This window comes from Mus musculus, chromosome X, assembly GCF_000001635.26.
Source record: "Mus musculus strain C57BL/6J chromosome X, GRCm38.p6 C57BL/6J".
NCBI lineage: Eukaryota > Metazoa > Chordata > Mammalia > Rodentia > Muridae > Mus > Mus musculus.
The window spans coordinates 55832974-55849683 of NC_000086.7; the positions used below are offsets into that span (position 1 = coordinate 55832974).

The window sequence follows — 16710 nt, forward strand, 5'->3', positions numbered from 1 at the left end:
GTTGTTTTGCAAATAGAAACTACTGAACATTTTCCAGGTGATTTCTTTGTTATTTATATAACTACAAGTAATTCAAAAGGAGAGCTCATCCGTAATATCTATCTATCTATCTATCTATCTATCTATCTATCTATCTATATGTCTATATGTCTATATAACTATACCTATCTATCTATCTGTCTATATGTCTATCTAACTCTATCTATCATCTATATCTATATGTCTATATGTCTATCTAACTATATCTATCTATCTATCATATATCTATGTATATGTATACATATATATTTATTTATCTCTATATATCTATATCTATCTATCTATCTATCTCTATCTATCTCTATCTATCTCTATCTATCTATCTATCTATATATCTCTATATATACTTAATCCTATACTCAAAAAACTGGAAAATCTGGATGAATTGGATAATTATCTAGACAGATATCAGGTACCAAATTAAAATCAGGATTAGATAAACCCTGTAAATACTCCCATAACCCCTAAAGAGATAGAAGCAGTCATTAATAGTCTTGCAAACAAAAACAGCCCAGGATCTGATGAGTTTAGTACAGAATTCTATGAGATCTTCTGATGGAAGCTGGCCTGCGGCTCACAAGAAAAGGGGTACACCTGGGAGGCAAGCCAGGGCTGAAAAGAGAGGGGAAACTAGGTGGTCAAGAGAAAGAATGGAGTTCAGTCAAGTTTCCTGATAAAAGCTCAAATGTTTAATGGCAAATGTGCTTATAAAGTGGGAGGGGTGAGGCCCATTCCTGTCAATACATCCTTGGAGCCTGGAACCAGCTGCAGGTGATGAGTTGCAGGATAGGATATCGTCTCCAGAATAGTTCAGTTTTCTCACAGTAGGTAGCAGTGTCATGAAGGGGAACAGCTGCACTGGCTGAACAATAGAGTGATCTAGGGAGGATAGCTCCATCCTAGGAAATATCCTTAGTGGCAGCAAGGTCAAGGTCTGACTCAGCCTGCTTTAGGCTAGGGAGGTTACAATCTTCAAAGAAGACCTAATACCAATACTCTTCAAAATATTATGCGAAATCAAGAGATAAAGAACACTATTCAATTTGTTGAATTACAATTATACTTAAACCATACAAAGACCCATTGAAGAAAGGCAACTTCAGACCAAGTTCCCTTATGAATATCAATGCAAAAATACTCACTAAAATTCTTGCAAACTGAATCCAAGAATACAACAAAAACATCATCCATCATGATCAAGTAGGCTTCATCCCTGTGATGCAGGGATGGTTTAATATACGGAAATCTATCAACTTAATTTACTATAGAAACGAACTAAAGACAAAAACCACATGATCATCTCCTTAGATGCTGACAAAGCATTTGACAAAACAACTACACACATTCATTATAAAAGTCGAGGAAAGATCAGGGATTCAAGGCCCAAACTTACACATAATAAAAGGAAGAGACAGCAAAGGGAGAGCCAGCATCAAACTAAATGGTGAGAAACTTGAAGCAATCCCACTAAAATCAGGGACTAGACAAGGCTGCCCACTTTAACCCTACCTATTCAATATAGTACTTGAATTCCTAGCCAGAGCACTTAGACAACAAAAGGAGAACACATTAATACAAATTGAAAAAATAAGAAGTCAAAATATCACTGTTTGCAGATGATATGATACTGTATATAAGTGATCCTAAAACTTTCACCAAAGAACACCTAATCCTGATAAACAGCTTCAGTGAAGGAGCTGAATATAAAATTAACTCAAACATATCAGTGGCCTTTCTCTACACAAAGGATAAACAGGATAAGAAAGAAATTAGGGAAACAACACCCTTCAAAATAGTAAAAAATATAAAATTCCTTGGTGAGACTCTACCTAAGGAAGTGAAAAATCTGTATGACAAAAACTTCTAGTCTCTGAAGAAAAAAAATGAAGAACTCAGAAGATGGAAAGATCTCCCATGCTCATGGATTGGTAGGATTAATATAGTAAAAATGTATATTTGCCGAAAGCAATCTACAGATTCAATGTAACCCCCATCAAATTCCAACTCAATACTTCAATGAGTTACAAAGGGCAATTTGCAAATTCATCTGGAATACCAAAAAAATAGTAAGAGAGCAAAAACTATTCCAACAATAAAAGAACCTCTGGTGGAATCCCCATAGCTCACCTCGAGCTGTACTACAGAGCAATTGTGATAAAAACTGCATGGTACTGGTACAGCGAAAGACAGGTAGATCAATGGTATAGAATTGAAGACACAGAAATGAAGCCACTCACCTATGGTCACTTGATATTTGACAAGGGAGCTAAAACCTTCCGGTGGAAAAAAGACAGTATTTTCAACAAATGGTTCTTGCACAATTGGCAGTTATCATGTAGAAGAATAAGAACTGATCCATTCTTATCTCCTTGAACAAACTCAAGTCTAAATGGATCAATGACCTCCACATAAAAGCAGAGACACTGAAATTTATAGAGGAGAAAGTGTTGAAAAGCCTCAAAGATATGGGCACAGGGGAAAACTTCCTTAACCGAACAGCAATGGCTTATGCTGTAAGATCTAGAATCAACAAATGGGAACAGATAAAATTGCAAAGCTTCTGTACGGCAAAAGATACTTGCAATAGGGAAAAAAGGCCACCAACATATTGGGAAAGGATTTTTACCAATCCTAAATCAGATAGGGGAACTAATATCCAATATAAACAAAGATCTCAAGAAGATGGACTCCAGAAATTCAAATAATCCATAAACAATGTGGTACAGAACTAGAAAAGGATTCTCAACTGAGGAATAACAAAGGGTGGAAAAGCACTTGAAAAAATGTTCAACATCCTTCACCATGCACTAGTATGTTCATGGCAGCCTTATTTATAATGGAAAGAATCTGGAAAGAACCCATATGCCCCTCAACAGAGGACTGGATATAGAAAAATGTGGTACATTTGAACAATGGAGTACTACTCAGCTATTAAAACAATGGATTTAGGAAGTTCTTAGACAGATAGATGTATCTGGAAGATATCATCCTGAGTGAGATAACCCAATCACAAAAGAAGTCACTTGAAATGCACTCACTGATAAGTGGATATTAACCCAGAAACTTAGAATATCCAAGATACAATTTGCAAAACACAAGAAAATCAAGAAGGAAAATCAATATGTGGATACTTCATACCTCCTTAGATTAGGGAACAAAATACCCATGGAAACAGTTACAGAGACAAAGTTGGGAAATAAGGTGAAAGGATGGACCATCCAGAGACTACACCACCCAGGTATCCATCCCATAATTAGCCACCAAATGCAGACACTATTGCACATGCCAGCACTATTTTGCTGAAAGGACTCTTATATAGCTGTTTCATGTGAGGATATGTCAGTGCCTGGCAAATAAAGAAGTGGATGCTCACAGTCAGCTATTGCATGGAACACAGGGCCCCCAATGGAGGAGCTAGAGAAAGCATCCAAGGAACAGAAGGGATCTGCAACCCTATAGGTGGAACAACAATATGAACTAATCAGTACCATCAGAGCTTGTGTCTCTAGCTTTTTATGTAGCAGAAGATGGCTTGATCGGCCAACTATGGGAAGAGAGGCTCCTTGGTTTTGCAAACTTTATATGCTGCAGTACAGGGAAATGCCAGGGCCAAGAAGTGGGAGTGGATGGGTAGGGGAGCAGGACAGGGTTGGGGGGAGGGTATAGGGGACTTTTAGGATAGCATTAGAAATGCAAATGAAGAAAATATCTAGTAAACATTTCTGAAAAAATAAACAAAAAACAAACAAACAAACAAAAAAGAAAAAGAATACCTCACAAGAAAGCTGGACAAGGCATGAAATAGGACAAAAGGGGTTAAAGAGAAATATGCAAATTAAAAAATATATCATTATGTGTGTTTGTGTGTGTGTGTGTGTGTGTGTGTGTGTGTGTGTGTTGGGTGAACATAAATTCAAACACATGTATGTCCTGTACCTGAAGAGGCCAGAGGATTGCAAATAAGTGCAAAAAACAGTGGTTGGAAAAAATGACTCAGCTGTTTAAAGCACCTGTTCTATGCAGGTGACCGGGCACAAAGCACCCACATAGTGGCTCACAATTTATGCACAGCTAAAGTTTCAGAGAATCAGTGCACACTTCCAGCCTCTGTAGGCAACAGAGTAATAAGTGAGAGAGAGGGCCTGCATGGCCTAGCACACTCTTGTAATCAATCTCAGTACTAGGAAGTTGGAGACAGGATTGTATCAGGGATTATAGGGGATCTGGATGCTCCCTTCTGATCTCTTAGGACAGAATAAACTCTTGTGGTGTGCTTATGTACATGTACATGTGTAATGTCCACACACATTAAATGTTACACACATAAATAGAAACCAAAATTGCATACAAGAGCCTCTACAGTTGAAATAAAGTAGTGCCATTTGCAGTGTTTCATATGTTTCACATTTGTTCAAGTTTTTCAAGTCTGTAAGGGCTTATAAATCTAGAAATTGTCTTAAAGCCAGTAGTAACTTATTCCCACCTCCTGAAAACTCCCTTAGAAGTGATGGTGCCTGGTACTCCATGTACGCATGTGCAGGGTATATTGAGCCAATCAGCACAGTCCCTGGGTGAGACCTATTTTCTCCAGCTGGCATCACAAAGGGTCCTCAGAATCCTCTGTCCGGGCATCGTTGCTGACAACGGTTTTTTACCATTGAGGAGCTGAGCGTGTAAGGGTGCATTTGTGAGGGTGTTCACATCTGAGATAACCTGTAAGTGATAATCGGCTCTGCTCAGGGTTGTTGGACAATTAATCAAGGTCTGACAGGGCATCTCATGCCCAGGAGGCCACTCTGTGGGGAAAAGCCTCCTGATCGCCATTTCTATGGCTTCTGAGGTTAAAATGAAGGTGGAGTACTGTATTCATGGCAGAGGATTGAACAGCCCAGGGACTTAGAGTATTGTGAACCCTTGGAGGACACAATCTTGGGGCCTGGGATAGGATCAGAGACCTGGCTGCAGGACTGGCGGTCAGGGGAGCAGGGAGCCATTGGGTGAGGAACCTTGGCACTTGTCCTGTGTGCTTTCCGGGATCCCTTAGAAACACACTGAGGATTCCTCCCTCTTCGTTGTCTTCTCTACGGTGTGTTCCTTTGGTACAGACTGTATGGACATTGCAGACAGGGAAGTGGCATAGGAAGAATGAAAGTAAAGAAGAAGAGGAGACATTGCAAGAGATTAATAAGTAATCTGGGATGGATTCTGACCAAAGATTCTCCTATCTCAATCGCCCATGTATTGGGATTAAAGACTTGGACCACCAAGTGCAGTTTTTCTCTCAGTTTTAGTTCCGTAGGATGGAATCTTCCTTTGTAGCTCAGGCTGGCCTGGCTTGGGCTGGCCTTGAATTTACAATCTATAGATGTTTGAAATCCTAGGCTTCCCCCAATCCCAAATTTCTCCAATATAAGAATTTTCTGTGTGGGTGGCGGTGGTCAGTATTTGTTGTAGACTGAACATTGGGGTTTCTTGACATGGATATATAGTTACCATGTTCATTATCTTTCTGCATAGTAATGTGAGTTTACTTTAATACTGAGATACACTGAGAAACAGAATTGCTGATGTATTGTTTAAAAACAATCTTTGGGGGATAGTACCAAAATTCAGATGCCTCAAAGGTTAAATGCAAACACTTTTGCTCATCGTGTTGGTGGGAAGGGGAGGACTCACATATTAAAGGCTAGCCTGTTTTTGCCTTTTTAAAACTGAGAAATGGCAGATTGTTAACTTTGGTTCTAAAGGAGGTTTTTAAACAAGAAAGTTAAAGAAGATTTTAAAACAAATTTGGGAGGGGGAAGGACATGATAAATGGGATACTTGGAGGAAACTGTAAGGGGAAGCAAACACACACACACCCCCACACCCCCACACACACCCCCACCCCCCCCCACACATATATATATATACACATATAGATACATACACACACACACACACACACACATATATATATATATATATATATATATATATATATATATACATATATACACACATATATATGTCACCATATTGAATATGTATACAAAACACTCTGATAAAGACAAATTATTAAAAATATAAGTGTTATAAAACAAAAGAAACAATCTTTCATTGAGCTAAGATAATTATTTGACTTTTTGACATTGTTAACTATTAAAATGATACCTTTGGATTCAGATAACTAATTTTTTTCTTTTTTCCTTTTTATTTTATTTTTTAACTAAGAAGACATCTGAGTGCTTAAGAGAAAAATGGCTCTTAAGAAACTGTGGTCGATACCAAAGGAAGGTTACTTATTACTTCTTGACTGTGATGATGAAGAAGATGACATAAATTTTTTGGAGGAGGCTCATTCTGAAGGTCTTGTATATCCAGTGTTGGGTATTGTGTCCTGCAGTTATTTAGACTTTAAGTTAGTCACCTGAAATTGAAGAATTCTTTGCTAAGAGTTTTCATATACTTCAGTTCTAATTTTACCTATATCTATATATTCCTATACCTGAGTTTTAGCAGCATATATACGTACTCTTGGCACTGTAGTCACAATATGTTTAGAAACAATAACTAGCTATGATTTTACCCCAGGAAAAGACCTGATGTTTTTCCTATATGTTAGCAGAAAGGGTGTTTATTTCATAAAACCTGCACATAAATTATTTCATTCCTTTTTTCTATCATATATTTTCTTTATTTACATTTCAAATATTTTCCCCTTTTCTATTTCCCCTCTGAAATTCCCCTCTCCTCTCCCCCTGCTCCCCAATACACCCACTGTTTTCATTGTGTCCCTTATTTTTGGGTATGTTTTAGCTTCATTTTCATTAAACTCTACAAAGTCTTTAAGTTCTTTATTTCTTCCTTGACCGAGTTATCATTGAGTAGGTTGTTGGTCATCTTCCACATGTATGTGGTTTTCTATTATTTATATTTTTATTGAAGATCAGCCTTAGTCCATGTTGATCTGATAGGATTCATGGGATTTTTATACCTGTTGAGGCATATTTGTGACTGATTATATGGCCAATTTTGGAGAAGGCCTCATGAGGTGCTGAGAAGAAGGGATATCCTTTTGATTTAGGATAAAATGTTCTATAGATATCAACTAAATTCATTTGTTTCATAACTTCTATTAGCTTCACTGGGTCTCTTTTTATTTTATGTTTCCAGGATGTGTCCATTGATGAGAGAGGGGTGTTGAAGTCTTCCACTATTATTGTGTGCAGTGCAATGTGTGTTTTGAGCTGTACTAAAGTTTCTTTTATGAATGTGGATACCCTTGCATTTGGAGCATCAATGTTCAGAATTGGGAGTTCATCTTGGTAAATTTTAACTTTGATGAATATGAAGTGTCTCTTCTTGTCTTTTTTGATAACTTTGGGTTGAAAGTCGATTTTATTTGATATTAGAATGCCTTATCCAGCTTGTTTCTTGCCACCATTTGCTTGGAAATTTGTTTTCCAGACTTGTACCCTGAGGTAATGTCTGTCTTTATCCCTGAGGTTTATTTCTTTTATGAAATAAAATGCTGGTCATGCTTACACATTCAGTCTATTAGTCTATATCTTTTTATTGGGGAATTGAGTCCACTGATATTAAGAGATATTAAGGAAAAGTCGTTGTTGCTTCCTGTTATTTTTGTTGTTAGAGTTGGAATTTTGTTCATGTGGCTATTTTCTTTTAGATTTGATGCAAGATTACTTTCTTGCTATTCTAGAGTGTAATTTCTCTCCTTGAATTGGAGTTTTTTTCCTTTATTGTCCTTTGAGGGGCTGGATTTGTTGGTAGATATTGCGTAAATATGGTTTCGTCACAGAATACCTTGTCTTCTGAATCTATGGCAAAAGAGTTTTACTGCGTATAGTAGACCTGGCTGTTATTTGTGCTCTCTTAGAGTCTGTATGACATCTGTCATGGATCTTCTGGCTTTCATAGTCTCTGGGGAGAAGTTAGGTATAATTCTGATAGGTCTGCCTTTATATGTTACTTGACCTTTTTTTTCCTTACTGCTTTTTGTATTCTCTTTGTTGTGTGCATTTGGTGATTTGATTATTATATGATGGCAGGAATTTCTCTTCTGGTCCCAAGTGTTTGGAGTTCTGTAGTCTTCTTTTACGTTCGTGGGCATCTCTTTCTTTAGGTTAGGAAGTTTTCTTCTATAATTTTTTGAAGATATTCACTGGCCCTTTAAGTTAGAACTCTTACTTCTTATCTATAACTATTATCCTTAATTTTTGTCTTCTCCTTGTGTCCTGAATTTCCTTGATGTAATTATTTCATTTCCAAAAGCTGTTTCAAAAACTCGCATAGGCAGTTTTTCCAGGGAAATGCAAATCGATAGTACCTTATTAACTATTACTAATATAGCATACTTTATATGTTTCCATTTTCTATTGTCAATACAGTAAAGAGCCCAGCATTTGACAAAGATGAGAATATGTCGCCTCACATAGAAGCAGATGAAGATATGGGGTAATATTTTCAATTTTTTTTGTCAGTTCAATAGTGTACTTCAAAAGTAGTGTTTGTGATGCCTTTACTGGAGAAGTAGATTCAGGAAGATCAGCAATTCAAGGTCAGACACAGCTATATATTGAGTTCAAGCCCAGCTTGGTGACCTTGAGACCTTGTAATCACAAACACATAGCAACTAAAACAATAGGACCACCTGCATGAGATCTTCCCAGATATACACACAAAGAAAAGGAGAAACTTCATAAAAAGAAGAGGTGGACCATCTGGAAGGAAGACGGGTCTCAGCAAGAGTAGGAGAGTTATGAAGAAAGTACTGTGGGGTGTAATTATATGAATTGTTAAAAGTAAATAATTCAGGTTCACTTTGGTTGTCTGACACGTATTTTATATGCATATGACATTTGTTCCAAAACAAACATTATATATTTATTATAAATAATTAAAAGAAGTTTCTGTGTAGAGTTTTGTGTGTGCTAGGCAAATGCCCTACCAGTCAACTATATTTCTAACTTTAATTTTTATTGTCATTTCTTCATAGAGATGAAGTAGACCGTATGTTGGATAAATCTGGAGGTACGTGTTTTTGGAGATATTTGCCTGTTGTTTGAAGAGGACAGAAGAGGGCATCAGGGGCTGGAGAGATAGCTTAGTGGTTAAGAGCACTGCCTGCTCTTTCAGAGGTTCTGAGTTAAAATCCCAGCAGCCACATGGTGGCTCACAACCATCTGTAATGAGATCTGACACCCTCTTCTGGTGTGTCTGAAGATAACTACAGTGAACTTATTTATAATAATAAATAAATCTTTTAAAAAAAGAAGAGGGCATCAGATCTCTATAAACCCTATAGCATAGGAGTATAATTTTAGGTTTCACAGTAATTGTAGTTTTCTTTAAAACACATACAGATGACTTCTCACCCAACATTCAGAACTAAAGCTGAAGGTGTAACTCAGTGGTACAACACTATGTAAAAGCTATGAATTTCGTCTTCAGTGGCAAAAAACAAAACAAAACAAACAAACAAACAAACAAAAACCAACACACCAAATTAACAAAAAACCTACCAAACAAAACAGAGCAATAAGCCTCACAAATGAAATGTTATTTTGTCCAGTTTGCCCAATTAACTGCAAATTGTAAAGTGAGCAAGAAACACAATTTGCTGTTGTAAGGAAACAAAGAAAACCAGCATTAAGTATTTTAGGAACCTAAAGTTAGGCATGATTAGAGACATAAAAAAAAGACAGTGGCCACAGCAACAGGACAAACATCCCAGAGGGACTAGGGAGATGGCTCTTTTGTTAAAATGATTTCCTTGAAAATAAATGGACTTAAGGTGGGGGCTTACAATCACTTTAAAAATTCAGGCTGCAGCCCAGTGCTGAGTAGGTAGAAACAGCTAGCTGGCTAGCCAGGCTAGTGACATTGGTGAGCTGCAGGGTCAGAGAGACTCTGTCTCAAGATTTAAGTTGGGTCAGGCAGTGGTGGCACATGCATTTAATCCCAGCATTTGGGAGGCAGAATCAGGGGGATTTCTGAGTTTGAGGCCACTCTGGTCTACAGGGTGAATTCCAGGACAACCAGGGCTACACAGAGAAACCCTGTCTCAAAAAACCAAATATATATATGTGTGTGTGTGTGTGTGTGTGTGTGTGTGTGTGTGTGTGTGTGTGTGTGTGTAAGTTGGAATATGATTGAGAATACAGCAGATGTCCATTTCTGGACTCCTTATGCACACATATACTAAAATGTATACACATCATTTTTGCTGAGTCTCTTTTTATGATTGAGCCATTCCAAAGGTAGTTAGTCTCAAGTTCATGGAGACTCTGGCCACCCTGATAAGTTCCAGTTATATTGAGCAATGCTTGACACTTGTTCAAATCCCACCCTTTCAGATTAAGTTTTGTGCTTCTAAAGATTACCCTGTAAAATCTTTATCACCAGCCTCTCACTGCCTGTCTTTCCCCCTTCAGAGTCCAAGAACCCTCTGCTAGTTTCCCTTCCTCCTTGCTTTAACCCACATTCATCTCTTTCATCATTGTCTTCCTGCATCTCTTCCATATTCATCCTCCTTCCTCCAACATCAGAACCCTCTTTCAATCCCATCCCACTCTTACCCCCATTTTAAATTCTTTCACTTCCCCTTATTTATCTATACCTCTTGTTTCCAATCCCCCATCCCTCCCATGATTATCAATATCCCTCATGGAGATATTACCAACAGTTTTACCCAACAGTTTCTTTCCATTAGTACTGCTAAAAGTTCTTTAAATCCTCTTGTCTCCGCTGGTTTAAGACAAGCATGCTGGAGCAGATCACATCCAGATTGATCTGGAAGTGGACGGGTGCTATCCATGGTCACTCCTCAGTGGACTTCACATATTTCTCATATGCTTCTTCACTCATCAATTCTTCCAGCTCTAAAGGGTCATCAGTTCATCCAGGTCCAGTATCATCCTGATCAGCCAACCATCTTAACAGGATTTGTTGACAAACGCTGGGTTTTCGGCAAGTGCTTCATTGAGTTTGGTAACCTCTCCAGACATAAAAGAGGAGAGTTCACTGGCAGCCTTCATGCTCTTCAAAGAGCCAAACTCTTTGGTTTTTCAATTTTGTCCCTACTTCAGGCAGACTACAGTAAGCAACATCTCCTAAACCTTCCTGTGCAAAATTGCTGATCCCCTCCATTCCCATCCCTTCCTCTGTTGTTATCCATTTATGTTTCTCTGTGAATTTACACACATACAGCAAAGTAGATCTAGTGCTCAGTGAGCAGACAGCAGCAGCACTCAGCGCCCAGGGCTGCAGCACGCAGAAGGCCAGGGCAGTGAGCAAGCTGCAGGCCACAGTCCTGCATGCTCCTCACCACTTGATCTGAGGTCCAGAGGGTTAATTTGCTTTGCCTCTGCCACTGGGCTCTCAGGGAGTTTTGCCAGTCTTATTGTTATTCATGTTTATGTTTCCTAAGACCTAGGTATCTTAAGTTATTGGTCACATTGCTTGGTATTGTTTCTTGTCTCCCTTCTTGTTGAGTGGATTTTTTAAAATGTATTTATTTTTATATATGTTGGCATTGCGCTTGCATATCTGTGCTAGAGTGCCAGATCCTCTGGAACTATAGTGACAGACAGTTGTGAGCTGCCATCTGGGTGCTGGGAATTGAACTGGGGTCCTCTGGAAGAGTCAAGGATACCCAAGAGGAAGTAGTGACTCCTTGCCTGTAAAAGAGACAAAAAGCATTGGTCTTGGTAGGCCAAGCTTGCAATCTCAGCTCCTCAGGAGGCTAAAGCAGGAACATCTTGTATTTGAGGATGGTTACAACTAAGTAAGTTCAAACTCCAGTACCAATAATAACAGCAATAATAAATATTCTGACAAAAGCAACTTTATGAAGGGCTTATTTTGGCTTACAGTTTGAGCCTTTGCAAGATGCCCTCATACAAATACCTAGTCTCTTTATGACAGCCACAATGGCACAAATAAATTACCCCAAAATAAAAAAAAAATCTTTTATAAATCAAAGATTTTATTATAATATATCATATAGTCTATTGTTCACTAAAGAACAAGAAGAAAAATTATAATCACATATATTTTATTATATTATACCATTCATTTATTATATATCCACAACATTTTTCAAAACTAAATGTAATATGGAATTGTGTAGAAAATGACAGTTAACTAAAATTTACCTCCAAAGAGACAAAAAAAATCCCAGAATTATTAAGCTACTATTCCATAGGAAATCAACATTTAGGACCATGTAAATCCAGTATTGCTGTTTCAGAAATTAGAAAATGAAAAATATCGAATTTATTATCTGCAACAAGTATATATCTTTCTACCAAAACATGACCAAGATAGTAGAACACTCACATACAGAAAAAGCAAAGTTAAAATTTTACAAAAGTAGGTCCTGGGGTATAAGACCTGAACTGAATCATCAGAATCCATGAGAAATAGCCCTGTGTAGTGCTGCATATAACTCAAGGGTGAAGATGAAGATAGGCAAATTCCTGGAGCTCATTAGTCAGCCTAAATAACATAACCATGAAGTTCCAAGAATAATGTAGACACACTTGAGGAATGATGACACCCATGGTATCCTTTGTCTACACAAACATACATCCAACACGTATGTACCCACACAAATATATAGGCAGACAAGCGTTTTTACTTGTGGGAAAAAAAAACATTATTCATTGTTGGGATGTTTGTTTTTTGTTTTTTGTTTGTTTGTTTGTTTTGAACATATGAAGCTGTTTAATTAGGTTAATAATTTAGAAGACCAGTTTGGGAGGATACATCACGTTTGTCAGGGAAAACTGAGATCGCAGGTAACCCTCGAGCTGAGGAACAGCTTTCATCTTTGGCAAAATCTGCGAGTCCACAGCTTTCTGATCAGCCTTTTGCTGCTCTGTAGTCTTGTATTTCTCCTTCTTCATGTTGAAGATCTCGCACTCCTGATGCCTGGGCTTGCACAGCTGCTTCTTCTTGAAGTAAGCGTCAGTCAGGTGTTTGGGAATTTTAACATCGCTGATATCAACTTTCGTAGAGGTGGCAATGACAAACTTCCGGTGTGTTCTGCGCAGAGGAGCTCTGTTGATGACAAGAGGTCCAGTCACAAGCAGCAAGCCACTGTCCAGCTGCTACAGGAAAACCATTTTCTTGCCCCTTTGGCGCCCAGTGAGGATGATCAAGACAGTTCTGGTAGTGATGCTGGAGCATAGCCTTCTCATGTGCTGGCTGAAGTGCTTCTTGCAATGGCTCAGCGGCTTCCGAGGCATGTCTTCGGTGGGATAGTACCTAGGCATTTCTCGAAGCTTCATTAGCCAGGTGCCACCGTTCTTGTCTCCACCAACTGTTTTGGTGACAGTAGAAAGGACCTTCTCCTTTTTCTTCTTCTTCTCAACCTTGGTCTTGGCAGCCGAGTATTTCCTTTTGTACAGGGCCTTCCTGGAATACATAACAGATCGGGAGTACCTGCCAATTCCTCTCACCAGGACAGGGTTTCGGCTGTAATGGGGCTTCGCCTTCTTGGGCTTTTTAACCTTAGGGCGAACTTTTTGGCTGCTTTAGTGGCCTGGGGAAGGGAGGCAGCAGCAGCCCTCTTGGCCACAGATTTCTTCTCCTTTTATCAGGTGCCTTTTTACCTGCCATCTTACAAGACGGGGAAGGGCAGGATGTTTTAATACAGTCATAACACCAGTAATCAATTTCAGTAGAACTATGACATATTTTTTTTCTAGAAGGAGACCATATAATACTGTGTCTTATTTTTTAAAATGAAAAAAAATATTGCTGGGTCCAGAGCTTAGCAGAATTGTTATCAAACCAAATACAGACTTCATCCGCAACACATGGAGAGATGCAGATTCCCATAGTTAAACATTTGGAAGAGTTCAGAGAGTGCTGCAGAGGAAAGGAAGGAAGGATCAGAGGAAACGGAGGGGTCAGGAACATACCAGGAGAACTTGGCCCACAGAACCAACTAACAAGGACTCAAAGGGGTTCAGAGAGAGCAGGAAGCCTGCAGGGGTCTGACCTAAGTGTTCTACATATGTTATGGCTGAGTAGCTTGGTGTTTTTATGGAAATCCGTACAGTGAGACTGGAGACTTTTTGTAATTCTTTTGCCTACTTGTGCGACACTTAACCTCCTACTGGGTTTCCTAATCTAGACTTGATATGATGGTACATGTCTGGTCATATTATAGCTTGTTACATTGTGTTTAGTTGATATCCCTAGGAAGCATGCTCTTCTCTGATGGGAGGAGGAGCGAGCATGGATCTGAGGGAGAGGGAGAGGTAGGAGAGACCCTGAGAGGAGGGGAGCTAGGGGAAACTTTGGTTAAGATTTATTATAAATGAGACGAATTTTTGCTTTAAAAATAGGTACGCCGAAAGAGAGAGAGAGAGAGAGAGAGAGAGAGAGAGAGAGAGAGAGAGAGAACTATTGAATCCAACTACCTATCAGTAGAACTGTCGCAAAAAGATACATAACAATTTTAGAAATTAGAAGTGGTACTAATACATAAATAGGCAAATGAGCAGAGTGGGAAGTTTACACATTGATTTGGTTCAGTCTAAGAAGATGATATGTTTAATTAATAGGAAGAAATATACAGAATAGTAAAATACGTTGGGCTGTACAGAGAAATCCTGTCTTGAAAAAAAATAAAGTAAAATATGTTGGGATACTTAGACAGCAATTTAAAAATTAGACAACATTAAACTCATTCCTTAAGTTAGATTTCTACCTCCAGAAGAATGAAATTAGATTTATATATTTTGCCCTAATTATTCTGAAATGATTAAAGTAATTCCATCTTGTCCTGACTCCATTTTTGTGTGTTCTTAGACACTTCTCAGCCTTATATCTCCATCCACCAACAGTCATATCCACCTTTTTGAGCTTCCATCTCCTTGACCATGGTCCAGATATATTAACTAAAATGACAAATATTTATATAAACTTAAACTTTAATAACTGAAGAAATTATACCTTTAAATTAGTAGCATATTGTATCTGAAATAACTACTATGTTTTGTCAAAACAAATGTTGGCAGGTTACTCAGATCCACATTTAATATTGGTATAATTTTTCATTTTGCTGTGCCACTGAGTTTTGGCACCAAGACTCTTATAATCTTTGTGTTTGTTTGTTTGTTTGTTTGTTTTTATTTATTCACTTTATATCCTGCTCATTGTTTCACTCCTGGTCACTTCCTCCCACAAACCTTCACCCCTTGCCCTTCTTCTCTGAGAGGGTCAGTGGTCCCTGGGTATTACCCAACTGTGGCCCATCAAGTGTCTGTGAGACTAGGTGTTTCTTCTCCCACTAAGACCAGACAAGGCAACCCAGCTAGAAGAAAATACCCCTCTTACCTGCAACAGCTTTTTGGATAGTCCCTGCTCCAATTATTTGGAACCCACATGAAGACCAAGCTGCATTATCTCGTGTGGAGGCTTACATCTATTCCCTGTATGCTTTTTGGTTGGTGGTTCAATCTCTAAGAGCCCCAAGGGTCTAGTTTAGTTGACTGCTGGGATTTCTGTGGAGTTCCTATTCCCTTCGGGGCTGGAAATCCTTTCTCCTATTCTTCCATAAGTGTCCCCAAGCTCCATCCACTGTTTAGCTGTGGGTATCTGCAACTCTCTGAGCCAGCTGCTGGATGGAGCATCTCAGAGGACAATATACTCCTGTTTACAAATAGAGTATCATTAGTAGTGTCAGAGACTGATGATTGCCCATGGGATGGGTCTCAAGTTGGGCTGGGTATTGGTTAGCCATTTCCTCAGTCTCGGCTCCATCCCCCATTCGTGTATTATTTTCAGTCAGGATAATTTTGGGTAAAACATTTTGTGGGTGGGTTGATGTCTTCTGTAGTTTCACTGGGTACCTGCCTGGCTACAGGAAACTCTTAAGGTTCCATATTTCCAGTGCTGTGGACACTTACAATCTCATAACTGACCTGATTAGAATCATGGTCTGTATCTTTGGATATATTACATTTTTTGGAGGTCCCAGTGAAAAAAATATTCTCTCACATAGGACTTGGCCTCACTCCTGACATCCCCAGACAGTGGCGAGGATTCAGGGCATGTGTCTACTGAAGACATTCCATAACCCCATATCTCCAACTGAGCCTGCAGAGGTTTTAGAATGATCTTTGTGTCCCCATACACCAAAACAGAGTCATTATAATATTCTTTTTTTATGTAAATATTTTTGTATTACATATTTTCCTCAATTACATTTCCAATGCTATCCCAAAAGTCTCCCATACCTTCCCCACCACTCCCCTACCCACCCATTCCCACTTTTTGGCCCTGGCGTTCCCCTGTACTGGGGCATATAAAGTTTGCAAGTCCAATGGGTCTCTCTTTCCAGTGATGGCCTACTAGGCCATCTTTGAATACATATGCAGCTAGAGTCAAGAGCTCCAGGGTACTAGTTAGTTCATAATGTTGTTGCACCTACAGGGTTGCAGATCTCTTTAGCTCCTTGGATACTTTCGCTAGCTCCTCCATTGGGGGCCCTGTGCTCCATCCAATAGATGACTGTGAGCATCCACTTATGTGTTTGCTAGGCCCTGGCCTAGTCTCACAAGAGACAGCTATATCAGGGTCCTTTCAGCAAACGCTTGCTAGTGTATGCAATGGTGTCATCGTTTGGAGGCTAATTATGGGATGGATCCCTGG

The 16710-nt window shown here is 38.9% G+C and overlaps 1 protein-coding gene and 2 pseudogenes across 1 annotated transcript in view; 1 reads left to right on the forward strand and 2 right to left on the reverse strand.

Moving 5' to 3' along the window:
- Window positions 1–6278: 6278 nt before the first annotated feature.
- 3830403N18Rik (RIKEN cDNA 3830403N18 gene) overlaps window positions 6279–16710 on the forward strand; it is a 314245-nt gene continuing 303813 nt past the window's right edge. Inside the window, exon 1 of the mRNA XM_011247677.1 lies at window positions 6279–6387. Within this exon, the coding sequence (XP_011245979.1) occupies window positions 6279–6387 (109 nt within the window). The remainder of the gene's footprint in view (window positions 6388–16710) is intronic.
- Gm19106 (predicted gene, 19106) lies at window positions 10735–11419 on the reverse strand (annotated as a pseudogene).
- Gm7927 (predicted gene 7927) lies at window positions 12753–13682 on the reverse strand (annotated as a pseudogene).